General features: G+C 40.6%; 1 protein-coding gene across 2 annotated transcripts in view; it reads left to right on the top strand.

Annotated features, from left to right (window-relative positions):
- The window catches only part of Osi24 (Protein), a 130,315-nt gene extending 120,464 nt beyond the window's left edge, over nucleotides 1-9,851 (top strand). For both annotated transcript variants that reach the window (XM_087350639.1, XM_087350640.1), the window contains exons 5-6: nucleotides 4,093-4,362; nucleotides 7,323-9,851. In XM_087350639.1, the coding sequence (XP_087206765.1) occupies nucleotides 4,093-4,324 (232 nt within the window). In that variant the 3' untranslated portion in view covers nucleotides 4,325-4,362; nucleotides 7,323-9,851. The remainder of the gene's footprint in view (nucleotides 1-4,092; nucleotides 4,363-7,322) is intronic.
- Nucleotides 9,852-18,624: the final 8,773 nt, after the last annotated feature.

Here is an 18,624-nt window from a genome sequence, read left to right as displayed (position 1 = left end):
TCTGTCTAAGTAGACTTATTAAAAGCACGGATCCACGCATATTCTGTTCAAATTGTACATTCCGTGTTGTTGGTACTAGAAAATCAGGGAATTTTCCATTTTGGTCGTACTGAGACAAGTCAGCGCTCATGATAGCTGTTCTGATTATCCTAGCAGATTACAGCAAAACAATTAATGCAGTTTTTGCAGGCAGGTTCAGGTTTAAGGCACTGTCTTCCTAGTAATGTGGTCTTAATTTGCAATATTAATTTGTGTATATTACATTGGATGTTTGATGTGGTTTCCATTTTACGTTACATTTTTATTCTGTGTTATAACATACATTAAAATTAATATTTTCACAGATATCTGGCGATTTATAATAAGTCCGCTACTTTAGAATTATGCCTTTCTTCCAAAATGTTCTAAGTCAACTGATTTAGTTCAGTCTGGAACAAATTGAAATATTTACAAATTGGGAAAGAGGAAATATTTTTCCGAAGTAAAAAAAAATATCAGTATCATTCTGTTCTAGACAAACGTTTTCCCTACATAAAATTAATTTGCAGATATACGGTTTTCTCGTTTTCTGAATAAAAAATACTGTTTTTGACTTAGCTTATTCTGGGAAATCATTCTTCAATAGCTTGTAGAAAGACCAACTAGGAACCGTTCCATTTATATGGATCAGTGAACAGAAAATTGTACGATACGGAATTTGTTATTACAGTAGGCCTAATAACAGAAACACAGGGGTTATAGAAAATAGTTATATTTTATTTTCATTGACATTCTTTTCATACATAGGTCATTTAAGGACGTCCTCCTGATGGACTTATCCTAGCATTAACTTCCTACTGCTTTTAAACGTACTCATTTTGGTATAATCCGATACGGTCAGTGTTCTCGTAATCCGGTTAGCGTAATTTTATACCCCTCGCAACGTATAAAGAGGTTACGAGTGACCACGAGGTTAATGGTCGGAACATTCAAATGAGGAGACCGAGGTTTAAATATGAAAATAATATAAATAAGGATCAAGAGATTGTGGTCTTCTGAGTTGTGAAGATGTTAACTGAATTCATAAGGCTGATGATAGGGTCTGGTGCCGGGCTGTTGATAACACGGTAATGAACCATTGAGTCTCATAAAACGGAAGAATTTCTTAACCATCTGAGCAAGTTTCAGGTTCTTAAGAACGACTGAACTTGTAGTTAATACGACCATAAGCAGTCCTTGTAAAATGTAAAATAAAGCTGTCCCACTATAGGCCATGTAGACGCTCAGGGGGAGAGCAGATGTTAGCTCCTACTCATTCGTAAACTCGGCACTAGATGGGTCAGCGTCACGCCCGGCCGCGCTGTACCCCCCAGGTAAAGACCCCGGTACCCATTGGATAGGAGGCTGGGTGGGCCCCAGAGCCGGTCTGGACGCAGAGGCTATAGAAATGTTCCTATGCCCCATCGGGGATCGAAACCCGGTCGTCCAGCTCGTAGTCAGTCATTACACCGACTAAGCTACCTCGGCTCATAAGAAGGTTTGTGTATCGGTCCAAATCGCTCCTAAGAAAACTGTTTCACGTAGCTTAAGAGCTTTAACATCGTTTTCGCTGACTGGTGCATTGAACCAATCGGACAGTTACCGTTTCGCCACGCTGACTTGGACAGCAACTCAACCGGGAAATTCAGGCGTCGCTTTACAATTTCCAGAAAACTGGACTTTCAAGCACGAAGGAACAATCTCTTTATGGGAGGGGCGTGTCTGTCTGTCCATTTACGTTTTACCTCTGGACTATGCAACGAGTTTTAATAAAATTTTCTGTTATGGGTGAATTTAGGTTTGGTGCTTAATTATTAGCTATTATTCATAGTACTTTACTGTAAATCCCAAGTTAATTGTTTTCATATATTTTAAACTAGCTCAAAACATCTTAATGTGTCTAATGTTCATAAAATACAAGAAAATATAATAATTTATTGTATTGAGTGTAGATGATAACGTTATTTTATTTTAAAAAACTCACTTTGTCTACGATACATAAACACCAAGACTAATTTTAGGTATGAAAAATGACAGAAGATTTTGTTATGTTTATCAAATGTCGTGGTTTGAAGAAAAGTTTATTGGTTCTATTCTGATGAAGTTATTAGGATTTTGTAATTTTAATATTTTCAAATAATTTATGATTATGCTACCTTTGGACCGCCAAATTGAACTCAGCCCTTCAATATATTCATTGGGCAGGCCCTGCATATCAAGAGTAGTTGGTCTTTAACTTTTGAGTGTAAAACCGTTGTTACACAGAAGGGCAAGGCATTCTTCACACTTAGTGAGAAATGGGGTCGACTCATTTCCGCTTACAAGTGCTTTCTGGAGATTCCGAATAGTGTTCAGTTCCGAACTGAACATGTACAGGATGTGTTCTTCTCAAGCTCGAAAGTAGTCCAGCTCGAGTCGTCCTTCACTTAGAGGATTCCCAGTTAAGCATTCGTGTTAAAAAGTCAAGGTCTCTAACACGGATATGTAAGGCGTAAATCTTAAGCAGCACATTTTCTGCATGAAAGAAATCAACAACAAATTTACTGATACTTAAATAAGTAATTCCAGACGTGGAATTCAACTCAATTCAACTAATAACATAGGAACGACATTTTGCTTTTAAAATTGAATAGCACATAAATAATAAATTTACTGGAAGCAAGTTAGGAAATGAAGATGGACAGATAGAACAAGGGAGAGAAAGGACATCCGACACCTCGCAACCTCAGCAGGCCTTATTATAAACTAATTTCATGATGCAGAAACTGCCTATAGTAATTCAAATAGTCAAGAAATTCTCGCTTTTTATGAAATCCGTCTTTTCATTACAATGTTCACAAGATACTGTCATTGGACGTTATCCTCAGCCAGACGAATGTAGTCCACGACCTCACACTAAGTACATTTACAATAAATTTCTAACATATCTTCCCATCTGTGTCTGAGGTTTAACAACGTCAGCTGTTGCATGTTTCCCTCATATTTGTAGCATGTTCTAAACTCTTCCTTGTTCAGTCACACAAGCAGTGGATATCCCCCTATTTTAAAACCAAGTGTTTTTCCTTCAAATTTCTTCTGAAACATACACAGTTGAAGCAGCGTCACTATATAACCTGATACTAAGTTTAATCCTCCCCTGTTCCATCCTGAATTTATTTCTGGAGTCAGAAAATCTAAATAGTGGTTCAGGTTTTAGATTACTGTTAATTCTTTGGACCACAAGTAGCCCACATCTTCGCCTGTGTGCCACTCCGTAACACGTCCGATACAACATCCGCTAACACATTTTGTAATGTACGCGTTTGGGTGCCAAAAGTCGACGCACGAGGTGAGGCCTCTGAGCTGGTACAGCTGTCTCGACACATTGACCGATATTGGATGCAGTGACGTCAAGATGGAAGGGGCCCCCAACTTGGCTGACCTACTTCGACGCTAGACCTAAACCAATAACCACGTCGCAATAGTACGTTTACCACTGCCTTTGGTGTCTGTTTATTTCTAGCTCGAACCCCGTGTTAACTTGTCGTTTATCGTCTCGAGTTCTTTGATATCTTCACAGAAATCATACAGTACAGGCAATACATCAGTACCAAAATATCAAGACACTTAAATCAATATATGCTTCCATATTGCCTGTCCCTACTTTCAAATGTGAAAACGAAAAATAAATTTAAAACTTCTTGACGATGGTGAAGAGTCAATTGAATAAAAATTTACTTGGATATTATCCATCGTCTAGTAATAAAAAGTAAAAAAAAAACGTAAAAAACGTAAAACGACGTTTCGGAGATGGGGCTCTATCTCCGTCTAGCTCTATCTAGTGGGCCCAACTGAGTAGGAACCTGAAGACTGAGATAGAGCCCCATCTCCAAAACGTCGTTTTACGTTTTTACGTTTTTTTTTACGTTTTATTACTAGACGATGGATAATATCCAAGTAAATTTTTATTCAATTGAAAAATAAATTATTCGCCGGTGTGATCCCCTTATTAACAGCACATACACACCTGTTTTTCAGTCTATATGTTAGCCATATTATGTATACATTTTAATCGAGCAATGTTTCCAATTTCAGAGAGTTGAATGAGTTGAGAAAACCATCGACAGACAACCCAGAGATTCTACGATTCTTTCGTTACATGAAAGCAGCCAAGGACGGCCAAGATGGCGCGGACTGTATTCATTTGCATCCAGGTTGCACGTCCTCTAGCGCAAACAGCAGCGTTCATCCTCCTATGATAAAGACTTATCAGGACATCAACAAATTGGTGCAAGCCAGAAGATTGGGGGAATCTGTCGGGGTTTAGGAGAAAGCAGGACTTTACTAGACCGTCCACCATTGGAGGTAATCTTTCGATAATGCTAGGTGGGACACTGCATTGTAAGGGGGACATATATTTCCACGTCTAATCCAATGTATTATAATTTATTTTCTTGGATCAGGATATTACGACATAGACAAAAACAAATACGTACAATGCAATAGTTAAAGAGTATGATTACATATGGGGCAGAAACATGGCATTTAAAGCAAAAGATTGAATCAAAATTAATTTCAGCAGAAATTGATTTTTGGCGATGTTCTGCCAGGATTTCCAGAATGCACGAAATTAGGAAAAAAAAAATGAATGTACAGAATTTTAATGTAGATTTTATAAAATCAAGCAGTTCAAATGGCAGGTTTGCTAAAAATGTATTAAGAGTATTATCCACAAGGAAGATAGAAATTGGGAAGTCCTAAAATTACTTGGAAGCAAGGAATATCAAGAATGATGTGGGAGAAAGGGTTGGAAGAAGGTGACTAGGGAAGACAATAGAAGGGTGGACGATGATGATGGAGGCAGTATGACCTCTGAAACGTTGGTTAACATCGACCAGACTACACAGCGCAACAACCCAGAAGACAGAAATCTTCATACTCACCACCCTGATGATGGAGGCAGTATGACCTCAGAAACGTTGGTAAACATCGACCAGACTACACAGCGCAACAACCCAGAAGACAGAAATCTTCATACTCACCGCCCTGATGATGGAGGCAGTATGACCTCAGAAACGTTGGTAAACATCGACCAGACTACACAGCGCAACAACCCAGAAGACAGAAATCTTCATACTCACCGCCCTGATGATGGAGGCAGTATGACCTCCGAAACGTTGGTAAACATCGACCAGACTACACAACGCAACAACCCAGAAGACAGAAATCTTCATACTCTGATGACGGAGGCAGTATGACCTCTGAAACGTTGGTTAACATCGACCAGACTACACAGCGCATTAACACAGAAGACTGATATCTTCATACTCATCGCCCTGATGACGGAGGCAGTATGACCTCTGAAACGTTGGTAAACATCGACCAGACTACACAGCGCAACAACCCAGAAGACAGAAATCTTCATACTCACCGCCCTGATGATGGAGGCAGTATGACCTCAGAAACGTTGGTAAACATCGACCAGACTACACAGCGCAACAACCCAGAAGACAGAAATCTTCATACTCACCGCCCTGATGATGGAGGCAGTATGACCTCCGAAACGTTGGTAAACATCGACCAGACTACACAACGCAACAACCCAGAAGACAGAAATCTTCATACTCTGATGACGGAGGCAGTATGACCTCTGAAACGTTGGTTAACATCGACCAGACTACACAGCGCATTAACCCAGAAGACAGAAATCTTCATACTCATCGCCCTGATGACGGAGGCAGTATGACCTCTGAAACGTTGGTAAACATCGACCAGACTACACAGCGCAATAACCCAGAAGACAGAAATCTTCATACTCACCGCCCTGATGATGGAGGCAGTATGACCTCCGAAACGTTGGTAAACATCGACCAGACTACACAACGCAACAACCCAGAAGACAGAAATCTTCATACTCATCGCCCTGATGATGGAGGCAGTATGACCTCTGAAACGTTGGTTAACATCGACCAGACTACACAGCGCATTAACCCAGAAGACAGAAATCTTCATACTCATCGCCCTGATGACGGAGGCAGTATGACCTCTGAAACGTTGGTAAACATCGACCAGACTACACAGCGCAATAACCCAGAAGACAGAAATCTTCATACTCACCGCCCTGATGATGGAGGCAGTATGACCTCCGAAACGTTGGTAAACATCGACCAGACTACACAACGCAACAACCCAGAAGACAGAAATCTTCATACTCATCGCCCTGATGATGGAGGCAGTATGACCTCTGAAACGTTGGTTAACATCGACCAGACTACACAGCGCATTAACCCAGAAGACAGAAATCTTCATACTCATCGCCCTGATGACGGAGGCAGTATGACCTCTGAAACGTTGGTTAACATCGACCAGACTACACAGCGCAACAACCCAGAAGACAGAAATCTTCAGACTCACCGCCCTGATGATGGAGGCAGTATGACCTCTGAAACGTTGGTTAACATCGACCAGACTACACAGCGCAACAACCCAGAAGACAGAAATCTTCATACTCATCGCCCTGATGATGGAGGCAGTATGACCTCTGAAACGTTGGTTAACATCGACCAGACTACACAGCGCAACAACCCAGAAGACAGAAATCTTCATACTCATCGCCCTGATGATGGAGGCAGTATGACCTCTGAAACGTTGGTTAACATCGACCAGACTACACAACGCAACAACCCAGAAGACAGAAATCTTCATACTCATCGCCCTGATGATGGAGGCAGTATGACCTCTGAAACGTTGGTTAACATCGACCAGACTACACAGCGCATTAACCCAGAAGACAGAAATCTTCATACTCATCGCCCTGATGACGGAGGCAGTATGACCTCTGAAACGTTGGTTAACATCGACCAGACTACACAGCGCAACCCAGAAGACGGAAATCTTCAACTTACCATTTACTTTGACTCCTGAAGAGTAGAAAACGAAGGTTCAGAACCTTAACACCAAAGCTTGCCATTGTAGGCCTACAAGATTTTGGGGCATGCCCTTCAATCTCACAGCCTCACAATCCATATCTGTAAGACTGGTCTTGCTGCTTTTTAAGTTATATTTTAATTTGTTGATTTACATCGCTTCTCTTAGATACAAATAGCCTTATTTCCTTACTACTTTGTTTTCAAATATCTATATTTTGTCATTACTCAATGTAAGGAAACGTGATTCACACTACAGAAAACTCTCATAATGGTTGTGCAATACAATTTTTAATATTTTGGAAAGTATAAAATGGTAAACACTTTTTGAATTTAATAGTAGGCCTACATTCTAAATATTTGCTCAAAATGTATTTTAAATTTTTCTTCTCTTCGCAGACGGTGGATTGCACACAGCTCATGAAACAACAAATCTGCCATGCTCATGGACAAAGTGTCAGCTTTTGCAGTGGTTATTCAGTTGGAGACCGTTGAGAGGTAATCTAATAATTAGCTCAGGGGATATAGGTTAAAATAAATTTGATAAAGTCAATATTAAAAATTTTGTAATTAATAAAGTTCCCGCGCCGTAGGCGCCCGGTCTGAGGCATCATGCTTCGGACCGGCGATACGGAATGCGCGCTGGTTCGAGTCTCGGGGGAGAAGAAATTTTCTCATGAGCTTTTCGACCAGTGTATGGGACCGGTGCCAACCCAGCATCGTGAGGAAATTGGGAAGCTACGATATGTAGCGTAATCCGGTCAGGAAAGCTAGCAATGGCTGGGGGTTCGTCGTCCTGACCACACGTCACCCTGTATCTGGTTGGATGATCGTTCACCTCTGCTTAGGCGTGTGAACGTAAGGTCATCAGTCAACCTACTCGGCTTTGGCTCTCTGGAGCTGTTACGCCACGGATTATTATTATTATTATTATTTAATTAATAAATCTCATTGTTATTAATATGCCAGCTATGTTAACTCTTGAAATAGTAGTAATAATTGTTTGTACTATTTAAGTTAATGTCGAGTAATTTGGAATTTGACCGAGACAGTAAATGTATTTACTAAATTTAATTCAGTTTTTAGAGTGAACAGCTATTTATTTCTTAAACATTAGTAATTAATGATTATTTGAATAGAGCTGAAATATGTTTTATTAGAAGTAAGAACTGAATTTCTTAAATCATATAAAGATAATGTTCATCAGTAAACTTGATAATAATAATAATAATAATAATATATATGATCAGGAAATTTCTCTAACTTGGCAGAAGGAATTTCTTTTTTCCACATGCCTAAAATACACAATTTCGGATATGTGATTTTGAGTATTCAAACGCTGATAGACATGGCAGATATGTCCGCACCAACTTATTTGCGGTCTCCAATCCTAATATTAACTAGTCCTTATCTGGGTTTCTGGGATTTTTGAATACCTTAGTTTTTCTGTATAAAGTATTTATTTTCATGGGGACAGGGATAATTCTAACCTGTCTCTCTGATCACAGATTCTTTCTAAATCATATTCAAACCTGCAGTAGGACTATTATAATGTAATTACAAAGATATTCTCACCTGGATATTGACTTTATCATAATTCTTGAGATCGGTAAGAACATAGATAATAGGACGCATTTTATCATATTCTAGAACTTAATTTTTTTTCTGTTTATTTGGAATTTAAAGGTGGGTTAATTCTTATGACACATTGATAGATTTATTGATTGGTTGATTATTCATTGACATTTTAAGTTGAGAATCTTATATGAATTAGATATTTGATCCTGAATAATAAGCAGTTAGGAATTTGAAAAGGAGAGAATGAGTATATCTTTCACCTTTACTTACCTTATATTATTCCTTTGATATGCCTCTCGTCATCCGTCATTCTTTTCCTCTTATTCTCTCATCTTTATAGTCTGCTCTTTCTTAAATATTGTGAACCACTATAATTTTGCATTTATGGTCTGAAAGATATGTTGACAGTCAAATAAGTATCTTAATATCTGTTAAAAGACCAACTTAGTCTATGATAAATGTTATGTTTGTAGAGGTTTTTACTTAGCTGTTGTTTTTAGAATTTTGTATTTATTGTATAATTTATTTTATAATTTGTAAACATATTTATAATAAAATAAAATAGAATAGAATAAGATGAATTAATGTTGAGACAGTCTCCAGCATTCGTAAAAGTTTTGCAAATATAAGTGTTATAAATAAATTGTTATACCCGGATTTATCGGTAACGTTTCGGTGAAATCCGACTCTTATTCTGAATAGTTCGGTTTTAGTGTTAATGGTAACTGGATCGAAAGACAATTTTGGACAAATCAAACTCTAGGATTAAGGATTAAAATCCCTGTCAGGGTTCTGGATTTGTGTCTCTTTTTTTGTTTTCTCTCATATAAGTACAGACCTTGCTTTTGGCCAGTCCCCCACCAAACGGCTTTCTCAGAACACGTATCAAAATTAAATAATGGTAACCTCTAAACCATTCAGTAATGTGGTACTTGTGAGAGAACATATGATGTTCATTTTCCATTACCCTTTTCATCTATATACAAAGTAATTACGAACTAATAATTTTACATTTTAATTATAAAATTTATTTGCGTACTGCATCCTAATATACATGATTGTTACATCAATTTCACCAGATTTGAATCTAAAATTTTTCTCCGTCAACCTGTTAGTATATATATTAATATGTATGCAAAGATGTGTTTTATACAGTTTTGTTTTTTAAAGTTTATGATCAATTTTCAAAACAAATTTCACATGCCTATATGCAGTGGTTCATTATTTGTTACTGTCATATTGGTGATTTACTTTTGAAAACCAAAAAAAAAAAAATAATAAAAAATTCTTTTTAAATATTTTAGTGTACAAAATGCAATCCATTTAATAATACGATAATAATTATAATTAGGATTGGAGGTATTCATGATGGTGAGTCTTACGATGGCTGTCTTCTGTGTCTGGTAGTAGGGTACCGATGTTTCAGAGGTCTTTACTGCCTCCATCATCAGGGCAATGAGTAAGCTGCGAATGTGGTAACGGTTAAGAGCTATAGGAGACTGACAGTCAAAGAAGGAATTGTAATGTTGTTCATCATTTTGTTGGAAATATCTCATCTGTTTTGTTTACAGCTTTTAGTCAAACAGTATAAAATAATGAACTTCACTAACCCTAATTATGTAAAGTGCAGATACGAGGGCAGTTACTGGCATCTCGTGAATAGGTAGATCTGCCAGACTCATAATCTAGTGTTTATTCCGCAATTAAGGTGATTGTTGTTACGACAGCTTAAATGTTTGCTCCTTTATTAGTCGTACGCTTATCAAAATTTTGCATAAAGATTGGCAAATGTTGTTGGAAGTTCTAACTATTAACCTACAACATAATATGCGTTGTAAATATACCTGTCTTAGGCTCAGAAATGTATGTTCTAATTTGGGCAAAAATTGCTATAATTAAAATGGAGTTTGCAGGAAGATATGGAATTTCAAAATTTCCAAAACATCAAAAATGCTGGAAATTGTCCCCTAAGCGAACTAAGCTAAAAAAAAATGAAAAATGTTGACTTAATTTATTAAATATTTCGAAATTTTTGGTTTTGTGCGCTTTTCAGAAACTGTTTCAAGTAATTATTGATTTTTCGATAATATTGAAATATTTGATTTTTTTTTTAAATTTTTATTCAAGTGATCCATACCGGAACCGATCTCTGCATTACCCTGATTCAGCGAAACTTGTCTCTGGCTGACCAGGTACCTGCTCAAACTACATGTGGCGGACACGATCTCTGCCTTACTCTGACTCTGCCAGACTCCTTCAGTCTCGCACCCTCTCTGCGTCACCAGTTCTCTGCTGTATTTGGTATCAGCCTCACCCGTCCTCTTCTCTAACTGTGCTTTACAGAGACGCACCGTTAGAGAGAGCTTCACAGAGAGAACGGATCGAGCAAACCGAAACCAACCAACTAACCAAAAAGCTAACTAAGGTCGGAGTCCTGTTCAAGCGCAGGACATCGTCCCTCGGTTTCCCTTGGGTGATCTCTATTGCCGAACTAAGGGGTTCCCCACACCAGCTAACTTCGAGTCAAATCTCACGGTCAGTGCTCTGATGTGGTCAGCAAAGAGCGGGATACCCAAATCCTCGTGTATTTGCCTCTTACTAACGCACCAAGGCGCGTTAGTAGCAATGCCAAGACACTTGGATTGCAGAACTTGCAGCTTCCTGACGTGGCTGTGGGCAGTTGACCTCCAGATCAGTCATGCGTAATCCATCATGGGACGGATGAGCTGCTTATAGAGCAGCACATCGTTCCTGATGAACAGGCCACATCGCCTATTAAGGAGCGGGCCTAGCACGCCTTCTTTCCCACCTGGTTGACGTGCGCCGATCAGGTATGCCCGGCGTCAAGGGTGACCCCCAGATTCCGCTCTGTTTTGACCCATTGAATCGGCTGTGAGAGAAACTGCACAGCTCTGGGCTGATGGGTGAGCCTCACAGTCTTAAAGAAGGGAACCGCGGTGCACTTCGAGACGTTGATTGCAATCCTCCAAGCCTTGAGCCAGAGCTCCAGTCTACTGAGGTAGGTCTCCAGATAGCTCACGAGAAACGTTGGACTAGGGGATGTGGCCACGGGAGACGTGTTATCCGCGAACTGCGCTAACTCGACGTGGCGGGACGGTGTGGGTATGTCGTTGACATACAGACTGAAGACAACCGGCCTTGCAAGACTGCGTGTGTGGCAGAAATTGTCTCTCTCCGTCTCGGTCTCTGCCGCACCTGGGCTCTTCACAGACTGCGTGTCACTTTACAATTTTTACCAAATTTTTAAAAAATTTCTGGTTTTGTGCGCTTTTCAGACAATTTCAAGCATTTTTTGATTTTTTGAAAATTTTTAACATTTTTTCAAAAATCTCCCCTAGAAACGCATGCCAACCACGATGAATGCCACATCCGCTCTCTGATGGCCTCGGCCTCTATATCACCCGGTTGCTGACTACCTCGATGTTTGCAACAACCGACTACAATACGTGGTGTCTACCTCACGTGCTCTTTTCATACAGCGCGTCTCAGGCCATGTGAGGCAACGACCTCGATCCTGAGAGACACAGTACATAGCAAACAGTCCGACAGAGACCAGATCTGGAAGGCATCAGGTGGGGAGAATTTGGAAAAGTTTGAAAATGTTCGAAAAATCAAAAAACGTAGGAAATCGTCCAAAAAGCGCACAAAACTAAGAATTTTTGAAAATTTTCAACTTTTAATTTTTTCAGAATTTTTCGAATTTTCTTGGTTATGTGCGCTTTTCAGAAGATTTGCAGCGTTTTTTGATTTATCGAAAATTTAGAAAAAATTGAAAATATTTTATCTAAATTTGACCTGACAATTCCCTATCAGAACTAGACTATGCCAGACCCCGACCCTGCTATTGTCTACTTCACACAGTCTCAGAAGTACTCTGTCTGTGCCTCAACCGGTATCTGCTTCACACGGTGTGATTCACCAGGTCTCGCCTTGACTACGTCTCTCGTTAACAGGGTCTCTGCGTGACTCGGCCTGTGCCTCCCCGGTCTCTGCTTGATACGGTATGTGCATCAGCCTGTTCATGCTTGACTCTGTCTCTGCCTCACCCGAGCTCTGCTTCCCATTTCCTGTGACTCACCACGTCTTCGCATCACTCTGTCTGTGTCATACTTCTCTCCTTCCTTTCGGTCTGTGCCTAACCCGGTATCTGCCGACCCGGGTCTTCCACAAACGGCCAGGCAGATGTCAGGTGATACAGTCGACGTATCCTGCAGAGAGCGAGTCCGGCAGACACAGCGACCGACAGAGAAAGAGGGCGGCAGTGACCGGGACGTGCACATACTGTCGGGGTCTGGCATAGTCTAGTTCTGATAGGGAATTGTCAGGTCAAATTTAGAAAAAATATTTTCAATTTTTTCGAAAAATCAAAAAACGCTGCAAATCTTCTGAAAAGCGCACATAACCAAGAATTTTCGAAAAATTCTGAAAAAAATTAAAAGTTGAAAATTTGCAAAAATTCTTAGTTTTGTGCGCGTTTTGGACGATTTCCTACGTTTTTTGATTTTTCGAAAATTTTCGAAAAATTTGAAAATTCTCAAAGGGGTACCCCTTTGAGAAATTTCAAAAATTTTCGAAATTTTAAAAAAATGGAAAATGGTTGCAAATGGCATGAAACGCGAAGATAAATAAGAATTTTTGACATTTGAGACAAAAATTTTGAAAACTGAATTTTTCAAAAATTATTGGTTTTGTGCGCATTTTGAACGGTTTCCTACGTTTCCGATTTTTCGAAAAATTTGAAAATTTTTTATCAAAATTTTCTCCTCACTATCCCGGCCAGGACCGTCTGTGCACGTCCCGGTCACTGCCGCCCTCTTTCTCTGTCGGACGCGGTGTCTGCAGGACTCGCTCTCTGCAGGATACGTCGTCTGTGTCACCCGACATCTGCCAGGCCGTCTGTGGAAGACCTGGTTCGGCAGAGACCGGGTGAGGCACAGACCGAAAGCAAGGGGAGAAGTATGACACAGACAGAGTGAGGCGAAGACGTGGTGAGTCACAGGAAATGGGAAGCAGAGCTCGGGTGAGGCAGAGACAGAGTCAAGCATGAACAGGCTGATACACATACCGTATCAAGCAGAGACCGGTGAGGCACAGGCCGAGTCACGCAGAGACCCTGTTAACGAGAGACGGAGTCAAGGCGAGACCTGTTGAATCACACCCTGTGAAGCAGATACCGGTTGAGGCTCAGACAAAGTACGGCTGAGACTGTGTGAAGAAGACAATAGCAGGGTCGATGTCTGGCAAAGTCTAGTTCTGATAGGGAATTGTCAGGTCAAATTTAGAAAAAACATTTTCAATTTTTCGAAAAATCAAAAAACGCTGGAAATCTTCTGAAAAGCGCACATAACCAAGAATTTTCGAAAAATTCTGAAAAAATTAAAAGTTGAAAATTTGCAAAAATTCTTAGTTTTGTGCGCGTTTTGGACGATTTCCTACGTTTTTTGATTTTTCGATAATTTTCGAAAAATTTGAAAATTCTCAAAGGGGTACCCCTTTGAGAAATTTCAAAAATTTTCGAAATTTTAAAAAAATGGAAAATGGTTGCAAATGGCATGAAACGCGAAGATAAATAAGAATTTTTGACATTTGAGACAAAAATTTTGAAAACGGAATTTTTCAAAAATTATTGGTTTTGTGCGCATTTTGAACGGTTTCCTACGTTTCCGATTTTTCGAAAAATTTGAAAATTTTTTATCAAAATTTTCTCCTCACTATCCCGGCCAGGACCGTCTGTGCACGTCCCGGTCACTGCCGCCCTCTTTCTCTGTCGGACGCGGTGTCTGCAGGACTCGCTCTCTGCAGGATACGTCGTCTGTGTCACCCGACATCTGCCAGGCCGTCTGTGGAAGACCTGGTTCGGCAGAGACCGGGTGAGGCACAGACCGAAAGCAAGGGGAGAAGTATGACACAGACAGAGTGAGGCGAAGACGTGGTGAGTCACAGGAAATGGGAAGCAGAGCTCGGGTGAGGCAGAGACAGAGTCAAGCATGAACAGGCTGATACACATACCGTATCAAGCAGAGACCGGTGAGGCACAGGCCGAGTCACGCAGAGACCCTGTTAACGAGAGACGGAGTCAAGGCGAGACCTGTTGAATCACACCCTGTGAAGCAGATACCGGTTGAGGCTCAGACAAAGTACGGCTGAGACTGTGTGAAGAAGACAATAGCAGGGTCGATGTCTGGCAAAGTCTAGTTCTGATAGGGAATTGTCAGGTCAAATTTAGAAAAAACATTTTCAATTTTTCGAAAAATCAAAAAACGCTGGAAATCTTCTGAAAAGCGCACATAACCAAGAATTTTCGAAAAATTCTGAAAAAATTAAAAGTTGAAAATTTGCAAAAATTCTTAGTTTTGTGCGCGTTTTGGACGATTTCCTACGTTTTTTGATTTTTCGATAATTTTCGAAAAATTTGAAAATTCTCAAAGGGGTACCCCTGTGAGAAATTTCAAAAAATTTCGAAATTTTAAAAAAATGGAAAATGGTTGCAAATGGCATGAAACGCGAAGATAAATAAGAATTTTTGACATTTGAGACAAAAATTTTGAAAACGGAATTTTTCAAAAATTATTGGTTTTGTGCGCATTTTGAACGGTTTCCTACGTTTCCGATTTTTCGAAAAATTTGAAAATTTTTTATCAAAATTTTCTCCTCACTATCCCGGCCAGGACCGTCTGTGCACGTCCCGGTCACTGCCGCCCTCTTTCTCTGTCGGACGCGGTGTCTGCAGGACTCGCTCTCTGCAGGATACGTCGTCTGTGTCACCCGACATCTGCCAGGCCGTCTGTGGAAGACCTGGTTCGGCAGAGACCGGGTGAGGCACAGACCGAAAGCAAGGGGAGAAGTATGACACAGACAGAGTGAGGCGAAGACGTGGTGAGTCACAGGAAATGGGAAGCAGAGCTCGGGTGAGGCAGAGACAGAGTCAAGCATGAACAGGCTGATACACATACCGTATCAAGCAGAGACCGGTGAGGCACAGGCCGAGTCACGCAGAGACCCTGTTAACGAGAGACGGAGTCAAGGCGAGACCTGTTGAATCACACCCTGTGAAGCAGATACCGGTTGAGGCTCAGACAAAGTACGGCTGAGACTGTGTGAAGAAGACAATAGCAGGGTCGATGTCTGGCAAAGTCTAGTTCTGATAGGGAATTGTCAGGTCAAATTTAGAAAAAACATTTTCAATTTTTCGAAAAATCAAAAAACGCTGGAAATCTTCTGAAAAGCGCACATAACCAAGAATTTTCGAAAAATTCTGAAAAAATTAAAAGTTGAAAATTTGCAAAAATTCTTAGTTTTGTGCGCGTTTTGGACGATTTCCTACGTTTTTTGATTTTTCGATAATTTTCGAAAAATTTGAAAATTCTCAATGGGGTACCCCTTTGAGAAATTTCAAAAATTTTCGAAATTTTAAAAAAATGGAAAATGGTTGCAAATGGCATGAAACGCGAAGATAAATAAGAATTTTTGACATTTGAGACAAAAATTTTGAAAACGGAATTTTTCAAAAATTATTGGTTTTGTGCGCATTTTGAACGGTTTCCTACGTTTCCGATTTTTCGAAAAATTTGAAAATTTTTTATCAAAATTTTCTCCTCACTATCCCGGCCAGGACCGTCTGTGCACGTCCCGGTCACTGCCGCCCTCTTTCTCTGTCGGACGCGGTGTCTGCAGGACTCGCTCTCTGCAGGATACGTCGTCTGTGTCACCCGACATCTGCCAGGCCGTCTGTGGAAGACCTGGTTCGGCAGAGACCGGGTGAGGCACAGACCGAAAGCAAGGGGAGAAGTATGACACAGACAGAGTGAGGCGAAGACGTGGTGAGTCACAGGAAATGGGAAGCAGAGCTCGGGTGAGGCAGAGACAGAGTCAAGCATGAACAGGCTGATACACATACCGTATCAAGCAGAGACCGGTGAGGCACAGGCCGAGTCACGCAGAGACCCTGTTAACGAGAGACGGAGTCAAGGCGAGACCTGTTGAATCACACCCTGTGAAGCAGATACCGGTTGAGGCTCAGACAAAGTACGGCTGAGACTGTGTGAAGAAGACAATAGCAGGGTCGATGTCTGGCAAAGTCTAGTTCTGATAGGGAATTGTCAGGTCAAATTTAGAAAAAACATTTTCAATTTTTCGAAAAATCAAAAAACGCTGGAAATCTTCTGAAAAGCGCACATAACCAAGAATTTTCGAAAAATTCTGAAAAAATTAAAAGTTGAAAATTTGCAAAAATTCTTAGTTTTGTGCGCGTTTTGGACGATTTCCTACGTTTTTTGATTTTTCGATAATTTTCGAAAAATTTGAAAATTCTCAAAGGGGTACCCCTGTGAGAAATTTCAAAAAATTTCGAAATTTTAAAAAAATGGAAAATGGTTGCAAATGGCATGAAACGCGAAGATAAATAAGAATTTTTGACATTTGAGACAAAAATTTTGAAAACGGAATTTTTCAAAAATTATTGGTTTTGTGCGCATTTTGAACGGTTTCCTACGTTTCCGATTTTTCGAAAAATTTGAAAATTTTTTATCAAAATTTTCTCCTCACTATCCCGGCCAGGACCGTCTGTGCACGTCCCGGTCACTGCCGCCCTCTTTCTCTGTCGGACGCGGTGTCTGCAGGACTCGCTCTCTGCAGGATACGTCGTCTGTGTCACCCGACATCTGCCAGGCCGTCTGTGGAAGACCTGGTTCGGCAGAGACCGGGTGAGGCACAGACCGAAAGCAAGGGGAGAAGTATGACACAGACAGAGTGAGGCGAAGACGTGGTGAGTCACAGGAAATGGGAAGCAGAGCTCGGGTGAGGCAGAGACAGAGTCAAGCATGAACAGGCTGATACACATACCGTATCAAGCAGAGACCGGTGAGGCACAGGCCGAGTCACGCAGAGACCCTGTTAACGAGAGACGGAGTCAAGGCGAGACCTGTTGAATCACACCGTGTGAAGCAGATACCGGTTGAGGCTCAGACAGAGTACGGCTGAGACTGTGTGAAGAAGACAATAGCAGGGTCGATGTCTGGCAAAGTCTAGTTCTGATAGGGAATTGTCAGGTCAAATTTAGAAAAAATATTTTCAATTTTTTCGAAAAATCAAAAAACGCTGCAAATCTTCTGAAAAGCGCACATAACCAAGAATTTTCCAAAAATTCTGAAAAAATTAAAAGTTGAAAATTTGCAAAAATTCTTAGTTTTGTGCGCGTTTTGGACGATTTCCTACGTTTTTTGATTTTTCGAAAATTTTCGAAAAATTTGAAAATTCTCAAAGGGGTACCCCTTTGAGAAATTTCAAAAAATTTCGAAATTTTAAAAAAATGGAAAATGGTTGCAAATGGCATGAAACGCGAAGATAAATAAGAATTTTTGACATTTGAGACAAAAATTTTGAAAACGGAATTTTTCAAAAATTATTGGTTTTGTGCGCATTTTGAACGGTTTCCTACGTTTCCGATTTTTCGAAAAATTTGAAAAATTTTTATCAAAATTTTCTCCTCACTATCCCGGCGAGGACCGTCTGTGCACGTCCCGGTCACTGCCGCCCTCTTTCTCTGTCGGACGCGGTGTCTGCCGGACTCGCTCTCTGCAGGATACGTCGTCTGTGTCACCCGACATCTGCCAGGCCGTCTGTGGAAGACCTGGTTCGGCAGAGACCGGGTGAGGCACAGACCGAAAGCAAGGAGAGAAGTATGACACAGACAGAGTGAGGCGAAGACGTGGTGAGTCACAGGAAATGGGAAGCAGAGCTCGGGTGAGGCAGAGACAGAGTCAAGCATGAACAGGCTGATACACATACCGTATCAAGCAGAGACCGGTGAGGCACAGGCCGAGTCACGCAGAGACCCTGTTAACGAGAGACGGAATCAAGGCGAGACCTGTTGAATCACACCGTGTGAAGCAGATACCGGTTGAGGCTCAGACAGAGTACGGCTGAGACTGTGTGAAGAAGACAATAGCAGGGTCGGGGTCTGGCATAGTCTAGTTCTGATAGGGAATTGTCAGGTCAAATTTAGAAAAAACATTTTCAATTTTTCGAAAAATCAAAAAACGCTGGAAATCTTCTGAAAAGCGCACATAACCAAGAATTTTCGAAAAATTCTGAAAAAATTAAA

Source organism: Zootermopsis nevadensis, unplaced genomic scaffold (assembly GCF_977971745.1).
Source record: "Zootermopsis nevadensis isolate Lab colony 2312 unplaced genomic scaffold, Znev_1.0 Znev_ptg000017l, whole genome shotgun sequence".
NCBI lineage: Eukaryota > Metazoa > Arthropoda > Insecta > Blattodea > Termopsidae > Zootermopsis > Zootermopsis nevadensis.
This window is presented reverse-complemented; position numbering and strand designations above follow the sequence as displayed.